This window comes from Pseudocercospora fijiensis (genome assembly GCF_000340215.1).
Source record: "Pseudocercospora fijiensis CIRAD86 unplaced genomic scaffold MYCFIscaffold_1, whole genome shotgun sequence".
In the NCBI taxonomy this organism is placed as follows: domain Eukaryota; kingdom Fungi; phylum Ascomycota; class Dothideomycetes; order Mycosphaerellales; family Mycosphaerellaceae; genus Pseudocercospora; species Pseudocercospora fijiensis.
This window is the reverse complement of record NW_006921532.1, coordinates 8,410,548-8,430,252: the sequence shown is the minus strand read 5'-3', so window position 1 is coordinate 8,430,252 and position 19,705 is coordinate 8,410,548. Positions and strand designations below refer to the sequence as shown.

The window sequence follows — 19,705 nt, the reverse complement described above, 5'->3', positions numbered from 1 at the left end:
CTGTATTATCTTAGAGTTGTAGTAGGAGGACATCCTAGGCTAATTACACACATGTTTCCTCTACATCTATGTACGGCATTACTATTAAAGGTAGGGTTAATGCTAATAGATGACAGTCATTTAAGCTAAGCCTAATCCGGATATTTTATGCACCTGTAGGAAGTCCTATAATAGCAGCTACTATAAGTGAATATATAGGGGCGATATTTTAGGGACCCTAAGGGTTAGGCGCTATCTCGGCGTTCTGCCCCTATACTTCACCGAATTAATATACACTATATAGCGATGCAAATGTATTAATTCTTGCACTAAAAAAATCGCAGTATCGAGTTCTATAATTCTAAAATTAGCCGCAATATATTATAATAGAATGTGGTAATGAAATATCGTATTGTTTAGTAGTAACTAATTAGCTTTATACTGCTAAGCCTGCCTCGGCAAAGCCCGTCTAACCTCCGAAGCTCCGCCGAGAGGACGGAATTAGGAAAGCTAATAGCCCTCTATACGCATAACATACTAACTACACTATATATAGATATACTAAATAGCGCAAATGAAAGGTCTTAATGTATATAATAAGCGTGTAAAGTATGAAGATAAAGTATAATAAAATGGTAGTAGTGCAATGCCCTAAATATATACTAAAAAGCCCGCTTCCTAAATCCGTATTCTAACTAAACCCTAACTCGCGAGTGCACTTAATCGACCGAGATACGTCGATTAGACACACTTTCAACTATTGATAGGTGTTTCTCGGCTTCTAATTAGCTAGTTAGATTATAGCTGCAATCGATATACGCTCGTTAGACAGCAGGTTCTCGTTTGGCTGTTTATATAGACCGATAGTAACGAGTGCTTCTTCGAGCGCTTTAATAGCCTCTTCTAGTGTCTCTTCCTTACGTAGGTAGTGTAGTATACGCTTATTGATATAGATATACTGTAGCTTATTTACTTTAGCGGGTACTAGTCGGTTACAGGTGTCCGTATAAATAAGATTTAGTACCGAGAATAAGCGCTCGGAAGGCACTAAAGACGCTACTATACGAGCGAGGCGGATAGCTATTAGTACGAGTGTTGTAGCCTTACTCTGAATGAATTGCTAGAAGGTTGCTAGATCGTTTATATATATCTAGCACTTAGCATCCTTATAGAAGGGCCCTTCGCGGTTATAGAAGGCATTAAACTCGCTTATAGCTCGCTAGAGCCTGCCCTCTTATACCCTACGTTAAATGAACTTATGTAGGGTAATACGCTATTGTAACTCGGTCTAGTATAGAATAGGGTCCTTCGTAACCGATAAGCCTAGATCTAGTAGATAAGCAACAACGTAATAGTTAGCAACCTACTAGTTAATCTATGCCTTTAGTTTAGTCTCTAAGTAGAAGAAGTGCTCCTTTATAAAGTTACTAGCTTTAGTAGCGGCCTTCTAGGCGGCCTTAATCTTCTACTAGTAAGGAATAACATACCGAATAAAGTACTAGTTAGACTCGGCTATTTTGATACACTCGCTAACCGGTTAAATAACCTCTTTAACTATATTAAGCTTAGTCTAGAAGCTTGGATTCTATACAATATCTCTAACCTTCTTTATTAGCTTGCTAGTCTTATCCTTCTTATCCCTAATAGTAGGAGGGTTGAAATTTATAAGGGTAGGCTTAGCCTTGCGGACGCTCTTTAATAAGGCTAGTTAAGTGCCCTAACGAGTAATTACTAACAAGACAAAGGCGACTGTCTTGCTAATAGTCTCTCGTATATACTAGCGAAGAACACTAAGCTATAGAGGCGACCGTAAGAAGGCAGATACAATAAGCTACGCTATGCCGAGGACCTTCGTAAAGAAGGGGATTCTCTTAAAGATATCTTTAAGGGATAACTAGAGAGAGTGTGCTTAATAAGGTACGTAGAATAGGTGTGAATACGGCTCGTACGTAGCAATATTGCTCTAAGTTGCCCGTATTATCGTATAGGTATCCGTTATAATAGCATTTAGTCGCTTATAGAAGTCCGGATAGCGCAGCTTAATCTTGTCTACTTATCGCCTAAACTAGTAAGCGCACTATATTATAGTAAGGTTGTCGTTCCTAATAACCTCCGAGGATAAGAAGAAGGCGCTATAATATAGTACGTAAGTATAGAGGTTAATAACACGTTCTTTGTTAACGTTAGCGCTCTTATTAAAGATAAGGTTAATGTATCGCTAGTTAAAGATAATCGGGTCTACCTTTAACTATATATCCTTATAAACCTTATTTAAAAGGTAGTCTGTAACGTTCTGTCTGCTAGGCACAGTATAGGCGTTATTAAGTAAGTTAAAGGCGTCCTTAAACTATAGTAAATTAAACACTTTAAAGGACAGGCTACTTATAACAATGCCCTTCGAGAACTTCCGTTATATAAGCTTTATACCTTCTAGACCGATTGCTAGTATTTGAATCTCGCGTTGCTTAATCCGCTACTTAATCTTATAGTAGTTAAGGCTAAGACTAAGTAGATAGGCCTTACAGACCTCTAGGTGGTGTTGCTAACGTGTTATATACGCTGCTCTCTCTTTCCCGTAGTAGTTATAGCGGCTCTATTCGGTGTTCTTACTAGTAGGCTTCTAGTGCTTAAAATAGACCGAAATATCGAGGTTTTCGGGGCGTCCGCGCTTGAGGGAGGAAGATATAATATAATAGAGTAGATTGCGCGTATAGAAGTGTATATAATCGCGTTGTAGTAGTAGTTATAGACGCGTAGAGAGATTAGAAAGGAATCGTAGAAGTTGGGTTAGGAATGCTTAGTCATATTTCCTGCAGTTATTTATGCATCACGTGATGAATAAATAACATGTCATAATATGGAATGCCGTCATTTAATCATCCCTAGTTGAAGGTTTGGTCTAAATAAGTCCGTCGGCAAAGTCCCCTCTGACAGTGCTGAGATGGCGAGAGCGATAGCACACCGGTATTCTGCTAGAGCTCTTCCCAGCTGCTGAAGTTCAGCACACATGGCCTTCATCAGTCGGCAAGTGGAGGAACGGAAAAATGAGCTCGATCGATCACATACCCAACCGAAGGAGCCAATAAATGATCGTTCCACGGATCGCGACTTTCAGTTCCAACATGACTGTGCTGTGAACAGTGCACCGGCTCCGAAGCATCCAGCCCAGCCCAGCCACTCGAGAATTTCGCCATACGATCCCGCCCGTGGGGTCTCACGCCGCACAGGAGTGTGTTGCAAGCAAGCTCAAACTCAGTCGACTTCCCGCTCAATCATCTACACTGCGATTAAGCGAGATGGCGGACGGCGGTGATCCCTAAAACGGGATCTACTAGTCAAAGCTAGCGTACTGCCTAAAGGAATTATCCGTACCTTTAAAAAGGTTCACGTCTAACGTTTTCAAGCTAGCTGCCGTCTACGGGGATTACCCCCGTCCGCCATCTCGCTTAATCGCAGTGTATGATCTGCCGTGGGTAGCAAGCGGTTAAACGTTATTTACCGCGGGGAATGTAGGGCCGTCGTAGCGCTTCTCTTCTCTCACTCCGGCCACAGATACCGGTCATCATCATGTGGACTTTCGGAAGCAACGTCAAGAAGAGAAGTGCCGGAAGCAACGAGCGCAAAATGCGGGGCGAGGCGTGTTATCACGAGGACACAACAAGTGAGACTGATGACATGCCCAATGCTGCCATCTTCTGGCTGGCATGTGCTGTCTTCAAGTTCCACGATCATGGCATGGAGGCGGTGCCTGAACGGCGCGGCCGGACCGAAACGTGGCAATGGCAGGCTTTGATATTCCGGGATGCGTATACGAATGCAAGGGAAACACACGTCGACTTGCCTTCTCACGATGATGATGATGATCCTATTTCGTAGACCGAGTCAGCTTGGAGCAGGTATTGATCGTGGTGCCAATTGTCTTGGCCCCAAATCTAATATTTTCTTACTCCTGACAAACTCGTAATGTAATGAGCCAGGGCTTGAGTCATCACGAACGGTGTAGGTGCTTCGCTGTCCGGCCGATGGAAACCGAACAGTCCATCCCAGCTGACTTGATGGCGAAGAAAGTATGCAGCTCGGTATGTAATTAACGCTCGGTATGTAATTAACGCTCGGTATGCCGAAGAGCATGAAAGCATGTCCATGCGAATTCAAGATCCGCGACTGTTCAGATGACCTAACGTAGCTTTTTCATCATGACTGGGGCTTCGCGGGAGATGAGCCGGAGGAAGAAGGTTGTTACTGCGAAGGTTTTGTTACATGCGTCCGCCCGAACAACCATGACAGGGAAGTTGGGCTGCGATGCAAGCGATGCGAGTCGTATGGGCATTTCTGACTCGATGAACCGTGTCAACGAATAGATGCAACCATCGTTCACTCTCATTATCAGGCACATCGCAGACTTCTGATGCACCAGCGCGAAAGTCACTTCTTTCTACTGGATCGATGCAGTCTCGAGGAGGTGAGAGTTCTTGGGCGATCTCGATATTAATATAGCTGGCTGTCAGAGTATGGAGAAGGCGTGTCGCTCCGAAAGCAAGATTGATAACCTTGATCCAACCAGTCTGAAGCTGAAACACTGAAAACGCTGTGCATCGCGCAAAGTAGTCAAGATCGAAATGATTAGATGTGCATAGCAATCTTCTTGACTTCACCTCGTTGCTCCTGACAATGTCACAACAACAAGTTTCGTGTTGACCGAACAGCCTTTGGTGCAATTTTTGCTATAGCACACTGGTCAGTGGTATGCATGGGAGTCCAGGTGGTGTATGCGCTGTCGTCGACTGTTTCAGACAGCACAGCACACTCATCACATGAGCAGGCGCGTGGTGACCCACGAGCGCCGGTACTGCAAGAGATGGGAGATCCTCCAAGTGGTTTCCATTCTCCACGGGATTCCTACTCTTCACGGGATGGCGCCCGCCTCCTCCTCACTCAGTTGCAATTAGGATTTCCGCCGTTCGCACCGTCCTCAAAAGGCACTGATCACGCGAGGTTGTTGGTGTTGGTGGTGCAACCGGAGGTCCGGTCACGTTAACGATCACGTGGCCAAGCAGTTTTCCAAATTCATAGCGCCACGGAGCGCTCTCTCGTTCGGCGTAAATAATAAAACAACAATGGCCTCGGCTTCCGATGGATGGCTGGGCGCCATAACAAGACCAGCGTGATGAGTAGCGCCCACCGACCGTGAAGAGGCCGACACCAGCGACACAAAGAAGGCGCAGAACCAAAACTTGGCAGTGGTTTTTCTTTCCGGACCGCTGGAGTCCAGAGTCCAGACCTAGAAATCCGAAAATCTTCGAATGCGCCGAAGCCTACTGGCGGCATTCTTTTCCTTCTAGCGGCCACTGTAAAAAAAAATTCACATGCCATGTTCCATTTTTTTATTTCGCTTCTCCACTCGTCGATCTCCGACTTCTCCCTAGTTAAGCCCTGTGACCACTTGCGGGGCGGTGTAGTAAGAAACTCAAGAATCGTTGAGAACACGCGCAGGAGAGCTGGAGCTGGAGCTGGAGCTGTGGCGCAACCATCAATCATCAGGAGATTTGCAGTTTGTGTGGAATAAAATGAAAAAGGAAGGTGAGGAAGTCGACGGAGAGTTCAATAATGAAATAAATGCAATGATGCATGAATGAATGTGTGATACCTTCCTTCACATTTCCGCAATGAAGACGTCTCAGAAAGTGCGGACGCGTCAAAGAGGAAGTCGGGAAGTGAAGACGGCAATTACGGTAGGGCCAGCTCGCGTAGCTCATTATTATTGTCGGTGTGCTTCTGCTGCACGGTGAAGATCCCGGCCAGTGGCAAGCAGGTCTTTGTAAAAGACTCCATGCACGGCATGCAGCAGCGCTCAACGCCTGCATCAAAAGACACAGCTGTGTAATGGCGGTCTGCTCACATGATAGCGGCCGAGATGTCAGCACAATATGCAGTACTCAGGGTTGGGAAAGATACATGTCGACAATAATGCAGTCAGAATGTCATGTGTAAAGTGAGTGCACATGAGAAGTCAGGATGAACGTGAGACAGATCGTCCGCAGGTCAAAAAGGCTGTCGTTTTTTACTACTTGGGATGAAGCACGCAAAAGCCTCCTTTTCTCCACGAGGCCCACCACCTCCACGCATTCCATCAGTAATATCGCCTTTGGGCAAAAGTACCCGTCCCCCCTGCAGACCAGGTCATCCTCCGTAGTAGCAGTTGCTGAAGTGTAATGGTACAAGTGTAATGTACAAGCCATAGAGTCGCCGAGCGCATAATCGCTCATCAGACTGCATTAGTTTTGGCTGCGCTGCAATGGTATTGTGAAGCAGAAACGTTGCGGCCGTCGTCAAGTATCTGTAGAATGCCGATGCTGGTATCATTGTGAATTTCAAAAGTCCCTCTCCCTTCCCTTTTTCCTTGCCATGAATTGCCCATATATCAATATAGGTACTTTCCGATAGCCCAACCCTGTCCGTGAGGATATTGGTTACCTGTAAACGCCATGTCGTAGTGTGCTAAAAGTCATGTTCCGGTTCGCTGAAACGCAAGATCGAAGCAAGTCGAACAATTGTCATATTACCAGCCCTTCGCGTGGTATTCTCCCAGGCCTTGATGGAAATAGTCATTGTTGAATTTCTTCTTTCCGTCCTTGTGGGACAGAATGGGCCCGGGTTCTGGGTGTTGTTTGAGTGTTTTCACATCCGTGGATGTGTGCCGTCGCTTGAGCGTGGTCAAGTTTCCACTACTCCTGTGTTGGCGCTCCCATAGAAGGTTCTTTCTGAGACTCTCGGTAAGTTCGCTGCTGAGCATGTTCCGTCGAGTTGTGCGGGGAGACATGGCCAGATTCTGGTGTGTGTTGGATGTGGTCATTATGATTGGTTTTGACCTTGGTATTTCCAGTTGCACGGGTGGTGCAAGCGAGCCAGTCTCTGGTGAGGTGGCCACAGATGGTCCGTTGGGGGTCGTCGTCCTTGATCTCCTGATCGCTGGAGTTGAGCGCGATGCGGCGTTGGAAAGCGCCTTCGCTCGGTCGGGCTCATGCATCAGTGTAGTGAGTAGTGATCGTCGTGATGTAAGATTCGGTCGCGAGTCCACTCGTTGGAAGAGATCTTTCTCGTTCACAGATGACGGGCCGCTGGCATCATCGGAGTCTTCCCAGTCAGATGAATCGTCGTCATCTTCAATGGCACTTTCGGACACGTCCTCGTCCTCGTCGTCAGTTTCGAAGACCGGACTGTTCCGTACGGCGGCCGCCGCCGCTTTGCTGACTGCGACTTCATCCTTGAATGAAGTTTGCTTTTTGCTACAGTCGCTACGAAGACTGCTTTTGTTACGTAGGCTATCTGAGAGGACGCTTCTGTGCATGTGCGAGTCCAGGGAAGACTCATCCTCGCCAGAGGAGGTCCCGATGGTAAACATGGCCCCTTTCTTCTTCGGCGGAGCTGGCCGGTACTGTGGCGATGTTTTGAGGATAGGAGTCGGTTGTGAGGCAAGGTTGGTCTGCGATCGGTACGATGATGGTGCTCCTCCCGGCACAAAGCCACGAATGATGCTGTGGGAGCTCATTTCGGTCGCCGAGCTGTCCTCGGAACATTGGGAGCCGACGGGTGGTGAAGTGTTCGAGCGCTCTGAGCCATTGGTGTGGACAGTCGACGCCGACGATATCAGGAGTGTGGCCTGTGAGTCGGTGCTATGAGAAGTCCGGTCGTGCGACGGCGGCGACGGTGGGGAGAGGTGTAGTGTCGACAGATTCTGCGTACTCGTGGAAGGTGGGTCGTCGGCTCGCGGCGATGGCGTGGGCATGGGAAGTTCGATGGGCTCCAGATTCGTCTCCTTGATCGAGATGACCATCTTCTGGAGGTCGATGGGGGTGATGTGCTTTGCGTTCCCTCGGCTCTGAGAACTGGCGGTGGATTCGTTGCGTCGCAGTTCCGGGCGAGCCTGGGGAATGTGTGACGTGCGGTGGAATTCGGCGTCGCCCGACGAGACGGAATCGAGGCTGGTCGACAGCGGCGGCACTGCCATGTCGCGAGCGGTCGTCGCCGCCTTCGATTTCGCGTTCGATGGCGAGAGAGTGCGATATGGGCGTGGGGTAGGCACGCTGGTGGTGGTGGTGGGCGACGATGCTTGTCGCTCAGGCGCACAGCAAAAGGTTTCGCGGGTCCACAGTCGCCACGAGAGGTTTTCTAGTCGTTTGCCATGTTCCATGGCATGCGATGTCTTTGAGAATAAAGACCACTGCACGGGGCGTTAGGTTAATATGCTTGCGTTCATTGTTGAATTCGCACGTGGCTTACCATGCCCATGAGATTCTCGACGGAGCGGGTGTCGATTTGGCGCAGATTGGGGATTTCCAAGCTGACGAGCGAATGCTCGGGCCTGAACGGCATGGTGGAGGGGGAAGGCGAAGGCGAAGGCGTCGCGCCCGCGCCAGCGACTGTGCAAGTGAGGAAGTGAGGTGAGGCAGAGGCAGAGGCGGGCGAAAGCGCGGTGCTGTTATGGGCGCAGTCAGGCCGAATGCAGCAGAGTGGTCGACGTCAGGTGCACGCTTGGCCGGACCGACGGAGTACAAAGGTACAACTCATCCGCGATCGCCTCGGCCAGATTGGGGAAATGCCACGGCAGTACAGCAGTAATCACAGTATCGCGGTCGTCGTCGTCGGTCGTCGCCGTGCTGGTCGTCGCGTCGTCGAGTGTTTGCACGCAGCAGGGCAGCGGTGCGGTGCGGTGCGGTGCGGTGCAGCAGAGCAGGGCGGCAGTGGGTGTGTTCAATGACTATGACAGCAACAGCGCGCTGCGCTGCGCCGGCGAGACGGGAAGGTGTGGGTAATAAAGCACGACGTGCAGGTCTGAGCCCGTCTGACGGCTATTCTATGCGCTCGCATGGGACAAGGGGACAGGGGGACAAGGCTTGGGAGTCGGGACAGTACCTTTGGTGCAAACTAACTTCCCTCGGCCCTGCTACCGCGCACCACCACCACTGGGAGATCTCCCCGTTGTATCACTTTTGCATGATGCACTCGCCGAGCCTATCCCGGCTCGCGGCTGTCCAATTCTCGTGCCCTGAATCGCCCTCCCGACCCTGCTCCGAGGCGAGTCGACAAATTATCATCATCATAATGTATCATCTCGTTCTGCTGACGCGCAAAGCCAAGCGGTGCCGTCCGCAGCAGATGAGTCCACGCGTGGGGTGGGCTGTCAGGCCACGGCCCCAAGCCCACGGCCTCCAGAATCCAGATTTCGTGGCTTCACATGTGCAGCAGAACAACGCTGATTCCAACAGCGGGCGGGCGGGCGAGCGACCTCACCTCCTGTTCCGTCACTCTTGTCATCACAGGCCTTCCAAGCCAATCGTGCCTGCACAGCGCGGCCTGCGCGGCCTCCGTCTGCTCTGCTACCTCTCACAAGAATAATACGGGTTATACGGCCTCCTACTGCTTCCCTCCCCTCCCCTCCTATCCGTCCTATTCCTGCTCGGCATTTTCGTCAGCCTGCTGCTGCTGCGTTTGCCAGCGACGTACATCCGCTGCGCTGCCGTGTCCTACACAATCCCGTCTATTCCATTTTCCTAGACAAGTCATCTGCGCACGCCTCACATGCAGCGTCAGCTCCTATCTGATCTACTCCGTGCATCGAGCCCGCAGCATCACTTGGGCGCCATCGTGGCCATCCTTGCATGGCACGGCGTCTCTGCGGCGACGCCCAATCGAGGGAACTGTGGCTGACGACTGCTGCCTTTAGTCTCGGATTGCTCTTTCGAGAAGGTCTTGCCAATGTCCACCTCGAGACGAGGCTGGACAAATACAGCTTTAGAACGTGCAACTCATCAAGTGTTTGTCCCAATCCCACGCCTTTCGAGCAACGCGCTGTGATGCCTCGTCACAGCAATCGCACGCTGCACCAGCCAACGCGCGCGTTTGTTCTGCAACCTGTTGATAGGCTACCTACGCACAAGAAACATCCAATGGCCGACTTGTCACTTTCTGCGGACAGCCTGCGAGTGATGCGGTAGCGACAGCGCATCAAACAATGTCTTACATATGGGAATAAACAACATGACACTTATTAATTTGGAAGTCTGGCCGCGCCTGCAATCATCAACGGGTAGAAGTGAAGGATGCTGTAGTTTTATTAGTATTATTGGTATGCTTGATGTACAGCGGCCGAACGAATCGCACACCTCACACGATGCTCTGGGTGTCACCAGGGTACAGGCACAGCCGCAACTGCACACCCAGGACCGGGCCAGATGTTGCACGGTCTAATCACAGGTTCAGTGACCCGTCCGTTGCAATAATGTGTCTCGTTGTGGAAATCATCGCTGGTCTTTGCAGTGCTTTTGGTCGCTTACCACGCGACTTTGGGGGCAGATGACCGGAATTGATGCGCTGGCAAAGCTGGCGGCAAAGTCATCTGCCTCTTGACCGCTGGTCGCACGCCTTGCAATCCTCCCTCATCCTCCGCCTCTCAGCTCTATCCCTTTGCATGGAAACGTGAGGAGGAGCGTGAAACACTGCTTCCTAGTGCTTCTCCACAGTTCTGTTCTCGACCCATTTTGATCAACGACATCCCTTCATCCTCGCGTCTATCCAGTTTCGCTTACACATTCCCGTGAAAAAAACCGGGGTCGGAAGAGGCGCCCCGGAACGCAGCTAAAGAATAGCTTTGCAAGGACACAGAAGCACCGAGGCGTCACTACTGCGTGACTACTTCACCGTAGAAGTAGATCTTACCATGAGGAGAATCATCAGCACGAGGCGACGAGCATGGTCCTCCTCGTACCCCCGCAATATTAATCGAAAGCACGCACGAGCAATTGGCCAGCAATTCTCGTATTTGATGTCCAGTCATTTCGAAGGGACCTTTCTTGGGCGGATAGCCGGTATGGATGTCCTGGACCGCGACGCAGCGACGCTGCGACGGCGACAGCGACAGCGACACGGGGCAACATCGTCCGTACGCCGGATGGAATAGTACATACATAGAGCAGGCAGCACACGCTGCAGCCCGGCCTCACGAATGCAGATGACCAGATGCCAAGGGGTGTGCCTGTCATGTGGACATGTCGACCCCAGCCGGCTCCGGCGGTGTGGAAAAGCAAGTCCCGCTCTCCACTCTCCACTCTCCACTCTCCGCAAACCCTGCCACGGTGCACCCTGCGTCAGGAGTGCGCCACGAACGATTGCATTCCATCTTCCCCGGCTGCTGTGCTGCGGGAGATCGCAAACGTCTTCGGGATGTGTCGCACAACGGCTTGATGGAAGCCGGCCAGGGATCGGGATGTGTGAACAGAACAGTAACCATACTTGTCATTATAGCAGCCTGCCTCATCATTCAAGGCACAAGTCAGAATTGTTCCTGTAATAATGGCGCCACAGCATCAGACGGTAAGGCAAGGTAAGGTAAAGGTAAGGTAGGACACATTCCATACCACGCTGCCGGAAACGTGCATCCCTTTTTAGCCTAAACCACCCAAGCGCTTGGTCGGTACTTGCTTCCTTCAGCCTTCTAGGCCCTCTGTGCCGTCTGCCGTCTGCATTCGGCCTTGATGATGCGCGCGCATTCTTTTTCCCACAACGATGCGCTGACGGAGTATCGACGTTGCTTCTGCGACGATCCAATCTGACGGAGATGGTCGCTCCGTCCTCCATGGGGCTACTGACTGATCCGGTCTGCGACATCTTCACAAACTATGATATCCCGTGCTGGCCACTTGCAGACGGCCTCTCCCACACGCGTTTATCGCAGACACAAGCAATTACAGTAGTTATTAGCAAGGTCCGGCACACATGCAACGAGCCTCAGATCCCGCATCCTCCAACAACGCCGCTTTCGCATACTTGCATCGCATCACAAACTCGCCAGCATGGAGGCGAAAGGAAGGATCACGCCCGCGCGCGTGGGATGTATCAGTCTCTATCGTTCCTGCACTCGTGGATGTGTCTCCGATGCGGGATTGCAGCCTCGATGCTGCGCGGAAGACGGCTCCGCCGCCAGTGACCGTTTGATCGAGCCGTGGCGTTTCCGGAACTGTTTGCAGTGCCGCTCCCCGTTCGAGACTCCTCCTCCTATACCTGATGATCCTTTGAGTAATGTGACTGGCTGGTTAGGAATGGTGCGTCCAAATTTGAAATCACCATGACTCTGGACGGAAAGGATTCGATCAATGCATCAAGGCCCACGTTTCAAGTAGCAACACATTACCTTGTTAAGGGCGATGCGATCAACAGAAACGGCTTGGGGACCGTTGCGGCATTCGCTCCCCTTTTCCCAGCCCGAGGCGCTGGAACATCGCAGCTGCGCCTGCAGGAAATTGTGCAAACAGTAATCCAAATGCTTTTTGCCACTGACACTTCACGCTGAAGCCTCTGACTGAAAGGAAACAGGAGAGTCCAAATCTTGACGGACACAGGTCTGGAGGCGGAACACGCTATACCATTTCAAGTCACTACCTTCAGGATACTGTCGATGGCCTCTCCATTCTGCGATATGCTTGCCGCGAAACAATCCGTGATCCGTGGTTCACCTATTCTGGGTGGAATTGGTAACCACATAGACTACAGGGGCGGTACTTCCCGTACACTTGACAACAACGCCCTAATAGTCCCCTCCCCCTCGTCCATCTACTGTCAATGCAGACGCCGCTAAGATGTCAACCTGTCTCGCCGCTCCAGATCTTGGGCTGCATTTACTGTCCCATAGTCCTGCTAGATTATTGATGCGGACGGCCACACAGCCGAGCCAAGGTACCAACTGAAACAGCTGTATTGAAAGCTTGATGAACTCACTCTACCAACATCATTGATCATTCCCCAGGAACCCCAGAATTGCTTCCCCGCCTCCACCATCATTTCATCGCGCTGTTTCGTCGCCCTTCATCGGTATCTTGGGTTTTCGATGTGTGAGGACCCAAGTCAAAACACGCTTGGGTCAGTCAGTCAGTCAGGTCCCATCCGCTCTCCTAACGAAAATGGCACAGTCACTTCCCAGCTTGCTCGAGCATGATCGTTAAATTACAAGGCAATCTAGGAGAAACATGTTCCTGCTGTGAGCCACATGCACGTAAGGCAAAACGACAGACATCTCACCAAATTCGTGTGCCGCCGAAGAACCATGATAATCCAGAGCGCAAGCAAGGTTTCTTTCACGGTAACATGCAAAGTCATGTTCGTTGTGCTCTGCTCGTACCTTGCATCGACGCATGACAGGCTGTCAAGTGTATCCAAAGACCTGTGGTTGCACGACACGGCGCTTGCTATGCATGGTATTAGTTATACAACATCACTGCAAGGCATAAGCGGTATGCATGGGAGATTCAAGTCTTCTCTCGCCCTTACGTGGGCCAAGTACCAGGTTGCCGTAACGACGTGCAAGACATCTACCAACGCCCTGCTGGACAAGTCGAACCCATTTTCGACGCACATCCCTATCTCCACCACCACCGCGAGCCCGTCCATTAACCACTCCTTTATGTAATCCACGCCCGCCGGCATAGTTGTTGAATACTAAGTACTCACTAGTCAGCGCCTGTAATCACAATCATAGTTAATAATAAGTGAATAATTAGTATTTATAGTTACGTAATTATATAATTAGTACCTAGTAATACTTAGGGTTAAGAAGGAGATAGATTTACAAGCCGTCGTCGTTGTTGCTAGCACCTAAGACTAAATATAAGGCTAGTAATAGCCCTTCTTCTACCTCTTCTAGTATAGCTAGTTCTAATAGTACCTTAGTAACCCCTATTCTTATCTAGTTCTTCGAGCACTTATTATAAAAAGGGTTGTATTAGTAGGTAGATAGGGTAGTAGTAAATTAGTATAGTATTCGATAGAGAGCTAAGAGGAGAGGGAGGAAGACAGGCAAGTTAGCCTAACGCTAAGCGCTAAGCCCTGCCTAAGGCATTAAGACCCTAGCTTTACTCGAGCCTAGTTATATACTAATTACGTATAACCTCTTTAGTCCTAATATACGCTTCCCTTCTAAAGGCCGCGCCCTCGTAGCTAGTCTTTGTTCTAACCTCTATTGCTACTAACTTAGTAGGTCTAATAAGCTACTCGATTCGCGCTAAATTAAATATACAACTACCGATTATATAACTATATCAAACCTTACCTCTAATATAACACAATGTCTAACTCTAACTGCGCTATCCTTGCATATAATAAAGTAATATATAGCTACGAAAATTGAGGGCCTTCGACTAATTATAATACGAGCGCGTCTTCCCTACTATAATAGGTAGACGTACGAGGTATTATAGCCCTGCCTCCGTTCTAAGTAATATCGTACCGAGTTCTTTGCGTCTACTCTAAAAGACCTAGAAATGTCCGCTCCGAGGGTTTGTCTATTCCGAGGGTTACTCTTATTATTACGAGGGCTATTATTTACTATCGTAGTTTTACTAGCCCTAATTAGTTAGGTTTAGTAGCCTTTAATTGTTAATCTTATCTTATCTTTTAAAAAACACAGCTTGTCTAGTTTCTATAAATAAAGGCTATTATAAGTGCAGTAGTAGAGGTTCGCCTCGCTTAAAGAGTTAGATAGATCGAGGAGTAACCTATTGTCCGTAAGATCGACCCTAGCTAGCTTAGCTCTATAGTTTTGCCCTTAGTTAGTTAGTCTATTAGTCTACTTAATCTTTTAAGCGGCTTAAAGTTTTAACTCGGCCTTAAAGTTCTAATTAAACCTTTAATAGGCTTAAAGCTTTAATTAAAGTTTTGATTAAAGGTGCCTTAGGCTCGTAGTATAGGTAAGGTTGTATCTGCAGGCGCAGCGACAATAGCAAGTAATATTAACAATAGCGGCGCTAGTCGTCTTAGCGCTAACTTTACCTCGCTTCTAATCTCCTCCTTCTACTAATAATACACTCCGTAGCACTGTTACTAATATAGCCGCGCTAGCCGTACTGCCCTTTAGTATAGGCGAGACGCCGTCGTTATTATTATTATTACTATTCTACGCGTACACGTACCGCCCTCGCCGATCGCCTAGGCCTCGAGACCTCGATAGAAGGAAGAAGCAAAAGGGGGCGTTAAAAGGAGGGTCTTATAGGGTACGCTAGTAAAGAGGTAGGTTCCTTAAAAGAGCAGGCGATTAGTTAATAGTTATAGCGCGTTTATTAACGCTCGGTGCGTATCTACTATAGTAGTATAGTCTTATTATCCTTTATTACTAATAATTGCTTGCCTCTAATTAGTTAGCTAATAGCACCCTAGGGGTAGTATTAATCCTAGGCTTAGTAGTAATATTATAGGCATTATAAGCTCTTAGCCTTCTTCGTGTTCTTTACGCTAGTCCAATATTTATCTAACAACTTAGTTATATCCTTAAACGAGTCTTTAGCCTCCTATAAGTCCTATTTAGGTAAATAGCCTTACTATCTTAATAGGTACTCCTTCTTGCCCTACCTAGTCCGATGCTTTAGGATACGTTCTATAGACTATAGCTCTTTACTATTAGCTAAGACTTCTTCTAACTTAGTAGGCGCTTTATCGCCTTTACGCTAGTAGTATAGTTTAAGGAGGGATACGTAGAAGGTATTATAGATAGTGTAATAAGGTAGAAGCTATAACTAATAGGCCTATACGGAGGAGCCCTTAACTTCTCGAATACGGAATAGGCTAATATATCTTAGTACGAGCTTAGGCCTTGTTTTGCTATTAGGGGATAGGTGTTTACGGATACGGAGGTTCTTCGTACTAAGCATAACTATATCGCCTTGCTTAAAGGTTATTAGTATATAGTGTTTGTTATAGTAGGCCTTCTAATAGGCCTAGGCCTTTGCTAGTTTATTAGCTATGTTAGCGTAAATTTCTCGCATCTTCTAAACCCTCTTAATAGCCGCTAGTGTTTTAGGTTGACCTTAACCCGCTTCCCTTTCCTTACGCTCGGCCTCGAGCGACAAGGGGTCTTGTAGTATAGTAGCGTTTTAGCCTATTATAGCGAAATAAGGTAACACCTTAGTAGATAAGTAGACACTGTTATTATATACGAATTCCGCTAGTTGTAGGAGGTTAACCTAGTCGTTAGGGTTCTTATTAATGTAGCTACGTAGGTACTGCTGCAGCGTAGCATTCTGCCTCTCGGTCTAGCTATCTATTTATAGATAGAATGCTATAGACAGGCGATGCTTGAGTCTTAGCTATAGGCATATCTTACTCTAATAGTAAGATATAAATATCGAGCCTCGGTTAGAGACTATCCCCTTAGGGGTTCCCTAATAGCTATAGAAGATGTTATTCTATAGTAACTTAGCTAAGTTAATAGCTGTCTAATCCTTCCTAGTAGGGATGTAACGAGCGCCCTTAGTAAATCGGTCTACGACGACTAGGATAGCGTTAAAGATGTCTTTGCTTCCTCTTCGCTTAGTAGGGGGAAGACCTATAATGAAATCTATTATAAGCTCTATAAATGGCTTCTTTAGAACAGGGAGTAAAGACAACTCGCTAAATAGTAAGTACTTTAGTGCTTTAACTCGCTAGCATACTGCATAGGTCTGCATATACTCCTTTATATACCGCTTACTATTCGGCTAGTAGTATATACGCGATAGTAACTCGTACGACCTCTCTATGCTATAGTAACTAGCGAGTTCACTATTATAGTGCCTCTTTAAAAGCTCTTGTCTAATCGATTGTTTAGCGGGGATATAGTATCTGCCCTTAAACTTTAAGTAACCTTTATCGTCGATCGACTAATTGTTATTACTCTTACTAGATCGGGTCGCCCGCCTACTTACAAGCCTATTAATACGCTCGACAGTAAAGGCGTCCCTCTACTAAGCACGCAATAGCTTATCTATAAACGATTAACTATCCCTATTTGTAAGGTTATTTAATAGCACCCTCGCTATCGAACGAGGTATGCATTATATATATCTAATAGCACTAGCAGCCGGATTAACTACAACCTCTTCTATAGTGCTGTCGCTATAGATAGCAATATCTTTAATCGAGTCGTTATAGCTCGAGCGATCTACGTCCTTTTTAACGTACACTAGAAGAACGACAACTCTACTATAGTATTTGTTGTCGCCGCGGGGTCCGGAAGTCCGCTTATCCTACGCCTACTTTATAGCAAGGTCTATAGCAATCTTATACTACAGGGTTAGAAATAGAGAATTAATATATTAGGTTTCGCTATCGTAATCGGGTCGCCTCGATAGGCTATTAGTAGGGTTACTTACGCCTAGCCGATATAATATATTAAAATCGAACCTAGCGAGGTAGACGGCCTATCTAGCCTGTCGACCTATAACCCTAGTAACCTTCGTAATTCTACGGAGGTTGTTATAGTCCGTATAGACCTAAATAGGATGCTAAGCACTATCGAGATAATAGCGCTAGTACTTAAAGGCTTCTACGATTGCTAGGAGCTCTTACTCGTAGGTCTCGTACCGACGTTCTATATCGATTATCTTCTGTAAAAAGAAGGCAATCGGGTGCTAATAGGTATTATTAGCCTACTATAACATAATAGCTAATATAGCGAACTATAAAGCGTTAGTTTTAATTCGGATCTGCTTGCTTAGTACGAAATAGTGCAATAAGGGGACATTAGTAAAGCGTTGCTTTAGGCCGTTAAAAGCGGCTTGTGCTCTATTAGTCTATTTAAACTCTCTAGTTAGGTTAGCCTTAGTTTTAGTGAGCTTAGTTAGGGGCATTATATGCCGTAAATAGCCCTTAATAAACCGACGGTAGAAGTTAGCAAAACCTAGGAATAATTAAAGCTCTTTAATAGACGTAGGAATAGGCTATTTAGTAATTGTTTTAATCCGGTTAGAATCAGCCTTAACACCCTCGGTTGAAATAAGGAAGCTAAGGAATAACACCTCTTTAGTAGCAAAGGTGCATTTAGAAGGTTTGCAATATAGTCTATAGGCTCGCAGGCGGTCGAGGACCTTACGTACTACGGCCTAGTGTTCTACAATATTAGGTAAATATATATAAACTAGGATGTTATCTAGGTAGACTATATAGAGATAGTCTAATAGACCCGAAAGGGCCCGATTAATATAGGACTAGAATATTATAGGGGCATTAGCTAAGCCGAATAGTATAACTAAGTATTCGAAATAGCTATAGCGAGTACGGAAGGCTGTTTTCTATTCGTCGCCCTTACGAATACAGATACGATAGTACGCATCCTTAATGTCTAGTATAGTATAGTAGTAAGCGCTAGAAAGGCGATCGAGGGTCTTATTAATAAGCGGAAGTGGATAGCGGTCTTTAATAGTAATAGTATTAAGTCTACGATAATCGACGTATAACCGTAGGCTACTATCCTTCTTTAGAACAAATAGGATTAGTACACTAGCAGGGCTATTACTATACCGAATGCGACTGTTAGCTAGGTTTTCCTCTAGGTACTTACGTAATACAGCGAGCTCTCGTTTACTAAGGTTATAGAGGGGACTAAAAGGAACCTCTTTGCCCTCTATAATATTAATCTTATAATCTGTCTCCTTAAACATAGGCAATGTCGATACTAAATAGTGTTTAAACACATTAATATAGGTCTCTCGAATAGGCTCTAGTATGCGTTCGAGCTAATTAGGGTCTATGCCGTTAGGGGGCATAGGTTCTTCGTTATCCCTACTAAGTAGGTCGGTAGTCGGATTAGCTAGGGTTAGGTTGCTAATAAATAGGACCCTAATGTCGTTAGGGCACTCGCTAACATTAATGTGTTTAATGTCCTCTTTCCTAGCGATTCCAAATCGCTACTATTAGCTACCTAGGTCTATAACTATAGTATAGTACTTAAGAACAGGGTTGCTAATAACAATATCGGATAGGAGGCTATCTATGTCTACCGCGTAGGCAGTAAAGTTTAGTAGGCGTTTATTTCCGAGGTCGTCTTTTAGAACTATAGGAACATAGTAGGCTCTATAGGTTAAGTGCCGAGCGTTATTAAACTAAGCAAGGGTTAGTAGGTTAGTCTTCGGCAGTTATCGAAGGTCTAATTGCTTAGCTAGGTAATAGCTAATAAGGGCGCTAACTGAATTTCCGGGGTCTAGTATAACCTTTGCCTTATAGTTAGTATCGGGCCTAGATATAAGACAGGTACGTGTAATAGCTAGTATAATATCGATAGTCTTACGCCGTACGAGGCTAACAGTTAGTGCGGCGCTTACTCTTTTTTCGAAGGTTAGCCTATAGAGGTAGCGTTAGCTACTAAGAGGTGCTTTCGGTACTTAGCGGTAGCACGGTCGATTCGAGCCTAGTCCTTAGGTTTGTCGCATTAGCCTAGTAGATAGCTAGTGCTATTACAATTAAAGCACTTTAGTCCGGTTAGGGGATTGCTATAGCTATTGCCGCTATTGTTAGCCGAGCGATTAGTACTATAGGGATACGAGCCCCTTCTACGGCCCCTATCGCGGCCTCCTCTATATAGCCGCCGGCTACGGCTTCTTCTACGATTGTTACTATTCCTATTGTTAGTATTGTTGTCCTAGTAGGAACCTTAGTTTCCTCCGCGGCTACGGTTGCTACGGTTGCTAGTAGGTCGGATCCTTAACTCTAGTCGTTGCTAGAGCTAGATAGCTCGTTTAGCTATTTCTACCTCGACTATAAATTAAATGCGTATTAGGTTAGTCTGTTCAAACACACGGCGGCGGTCCAATTTAAGGACCAATTCCTATCGCAATTTAGGGCGTATTTCGGAAATCTAGATAGAGTCGGTCTTAGCTAGTAGATCGTCCTCGAGGGTCTTTAAATAGGCCTTAAATAAGCGGGCCGATTA

The 19,705-nt window shown here is 47.2% G+C and overlaps 5 protein-coding genes across 5 annotated transcripts; 3 read left to right on the top strand and 2 right to left on the bottom strand.

Annotated features, from left to right (window-relative positions):
* Positions 1-2,772: 2,772 nt before the first annotated feature.
* On the top strand, positions 2,773-3,299 carry MYCFIDRAFT_170557 (uncharacterized protein; the record flags this gene model as incomplete). Its single annotated transcript, XM_007923633.1, has 5 exons — positions 2,773-2,810; positions 2,872-2,943; positions 2,977-3,107; positions 3,137-3,185; positions 3,221-3,299. The coding sequence occupies 5 exons, from the start codon at positions 2,773-2,775 to the stop codon at positions 3,297-3,299; spliced, it is 369 nt and encodes a 122-aa protein (XP_007921824.1).
* Positions 3,300-3,403: 104 nt separating this feature from the next.
* On the bottom strand, positions 3,404-5,517 carry MYCFIDRAFT_170556 (uncharacterized protein; the record flags this gene model as incomplete). Its single annotated transcript, XM_007923632.1, has 11 exons — positions 3,404-3,443; positions 3,521-3,678; positions 3,706-3,823; positions 3,858-3,898; positions 3,934-4,143; positions 4,181-4,276; positions 4,317-4,644; positions 4,679-4,763; positions 4,787-4,909; positions 4,970-5,294; positions 5,329-5,517. 11 exons carry the CDS (start codon positions 5,515-5,517, stop codon positions 3,404-3,406), a joined length of 1,713 nt encoding a protein of 570 aa, XP_007921823.1.
* A 90-nt stretch (positions 5,518-5,607) lies between these two features.
* Positions 5,608-6,220, top strand: MYCFIDRAFT_170555 (uncharacterized protein; the record flags this gene model as incomplete). The annotated part of the gene is made up of 7 exons (XM_007923631.1): positions 5,608-5,617; positions 5,652-5,780; positions 5,805-5,857; positions 5,886-5,920; positions 5,953-5,964; positions 5,994-6,158; positions 6,202-6,220. The coding sequence occupies 7 exons, from the start codon at positions 5,608-5,610 to the stop codon at positions 6,218-6,220; spliced, it is 423 nt and encodes a 140-aa protein (XP_007921822.1).
* On the bottom strand, positions 6,015-8,402 carry MYCFIDRAFT_86181 (uncharacterized protein). Its single transcript, XM_007922469.1, has 2 exons — positions 8,260-8,402; positions 6,015-8,200 (listed from the first exon to the last, which is right to left on the bottom strand). The coding sequence occupies exons 1-2, from the start codon at positions 8,350-8,352 to the stop codon at positions 6,539-6,541; spliced, it is 1,755 nt and encodes a 584-aa protein (XP_007920660.1). The 5' UTR covers positions 8,353-8,402; the 3' UTR covers positions 6,015-6,538.
* Positions 8,403-12,998: 4,596 nt separating this feature from the next.
* Positions 12,999-13,495, top strand: MYCFIDRAFT_170552 (uncharacterized protein; the record flags this gene model as incomplete). The annotated part of the gene is made up of 7 exons (XM_007923630.1): positions 12,999-13,009; positions 13,042-13,057; positions 13,088-13,135; positions 13,171-13,226; positions 13,261-13,329; positions 13,364-13,434; positions 13,473-13,495. The coding sequence occupies 7 exons, from the start codon at positions 12,999-13,001 to the stop codon at positions 13,493-13,495; spliced, it is 294 nt and encodes a 97-aa protein (XP_007921821.1).
* Positions 13,496-19,705: the final 6,210 nt, after the last annotated feature.

Bases quoted from the DNA above. Each gene is read 5' to 3' on its own strand.
- MYCFIDRAFT_86181 (XM_007922469.1), bottom strand. From the start codon at position 8,352: ATGCCGTTCAGGCCCGAGCATTCGCTCGTCAGCTTGGAAATCCCCAAT. The intron at 8,201-8,259 runs GTAAGCCACGTG...CGCCCCGTGCAG, and splicing joins TCGAGAATCTCATGGGCATG to TGGTCTTTATTCTCAAAGAC.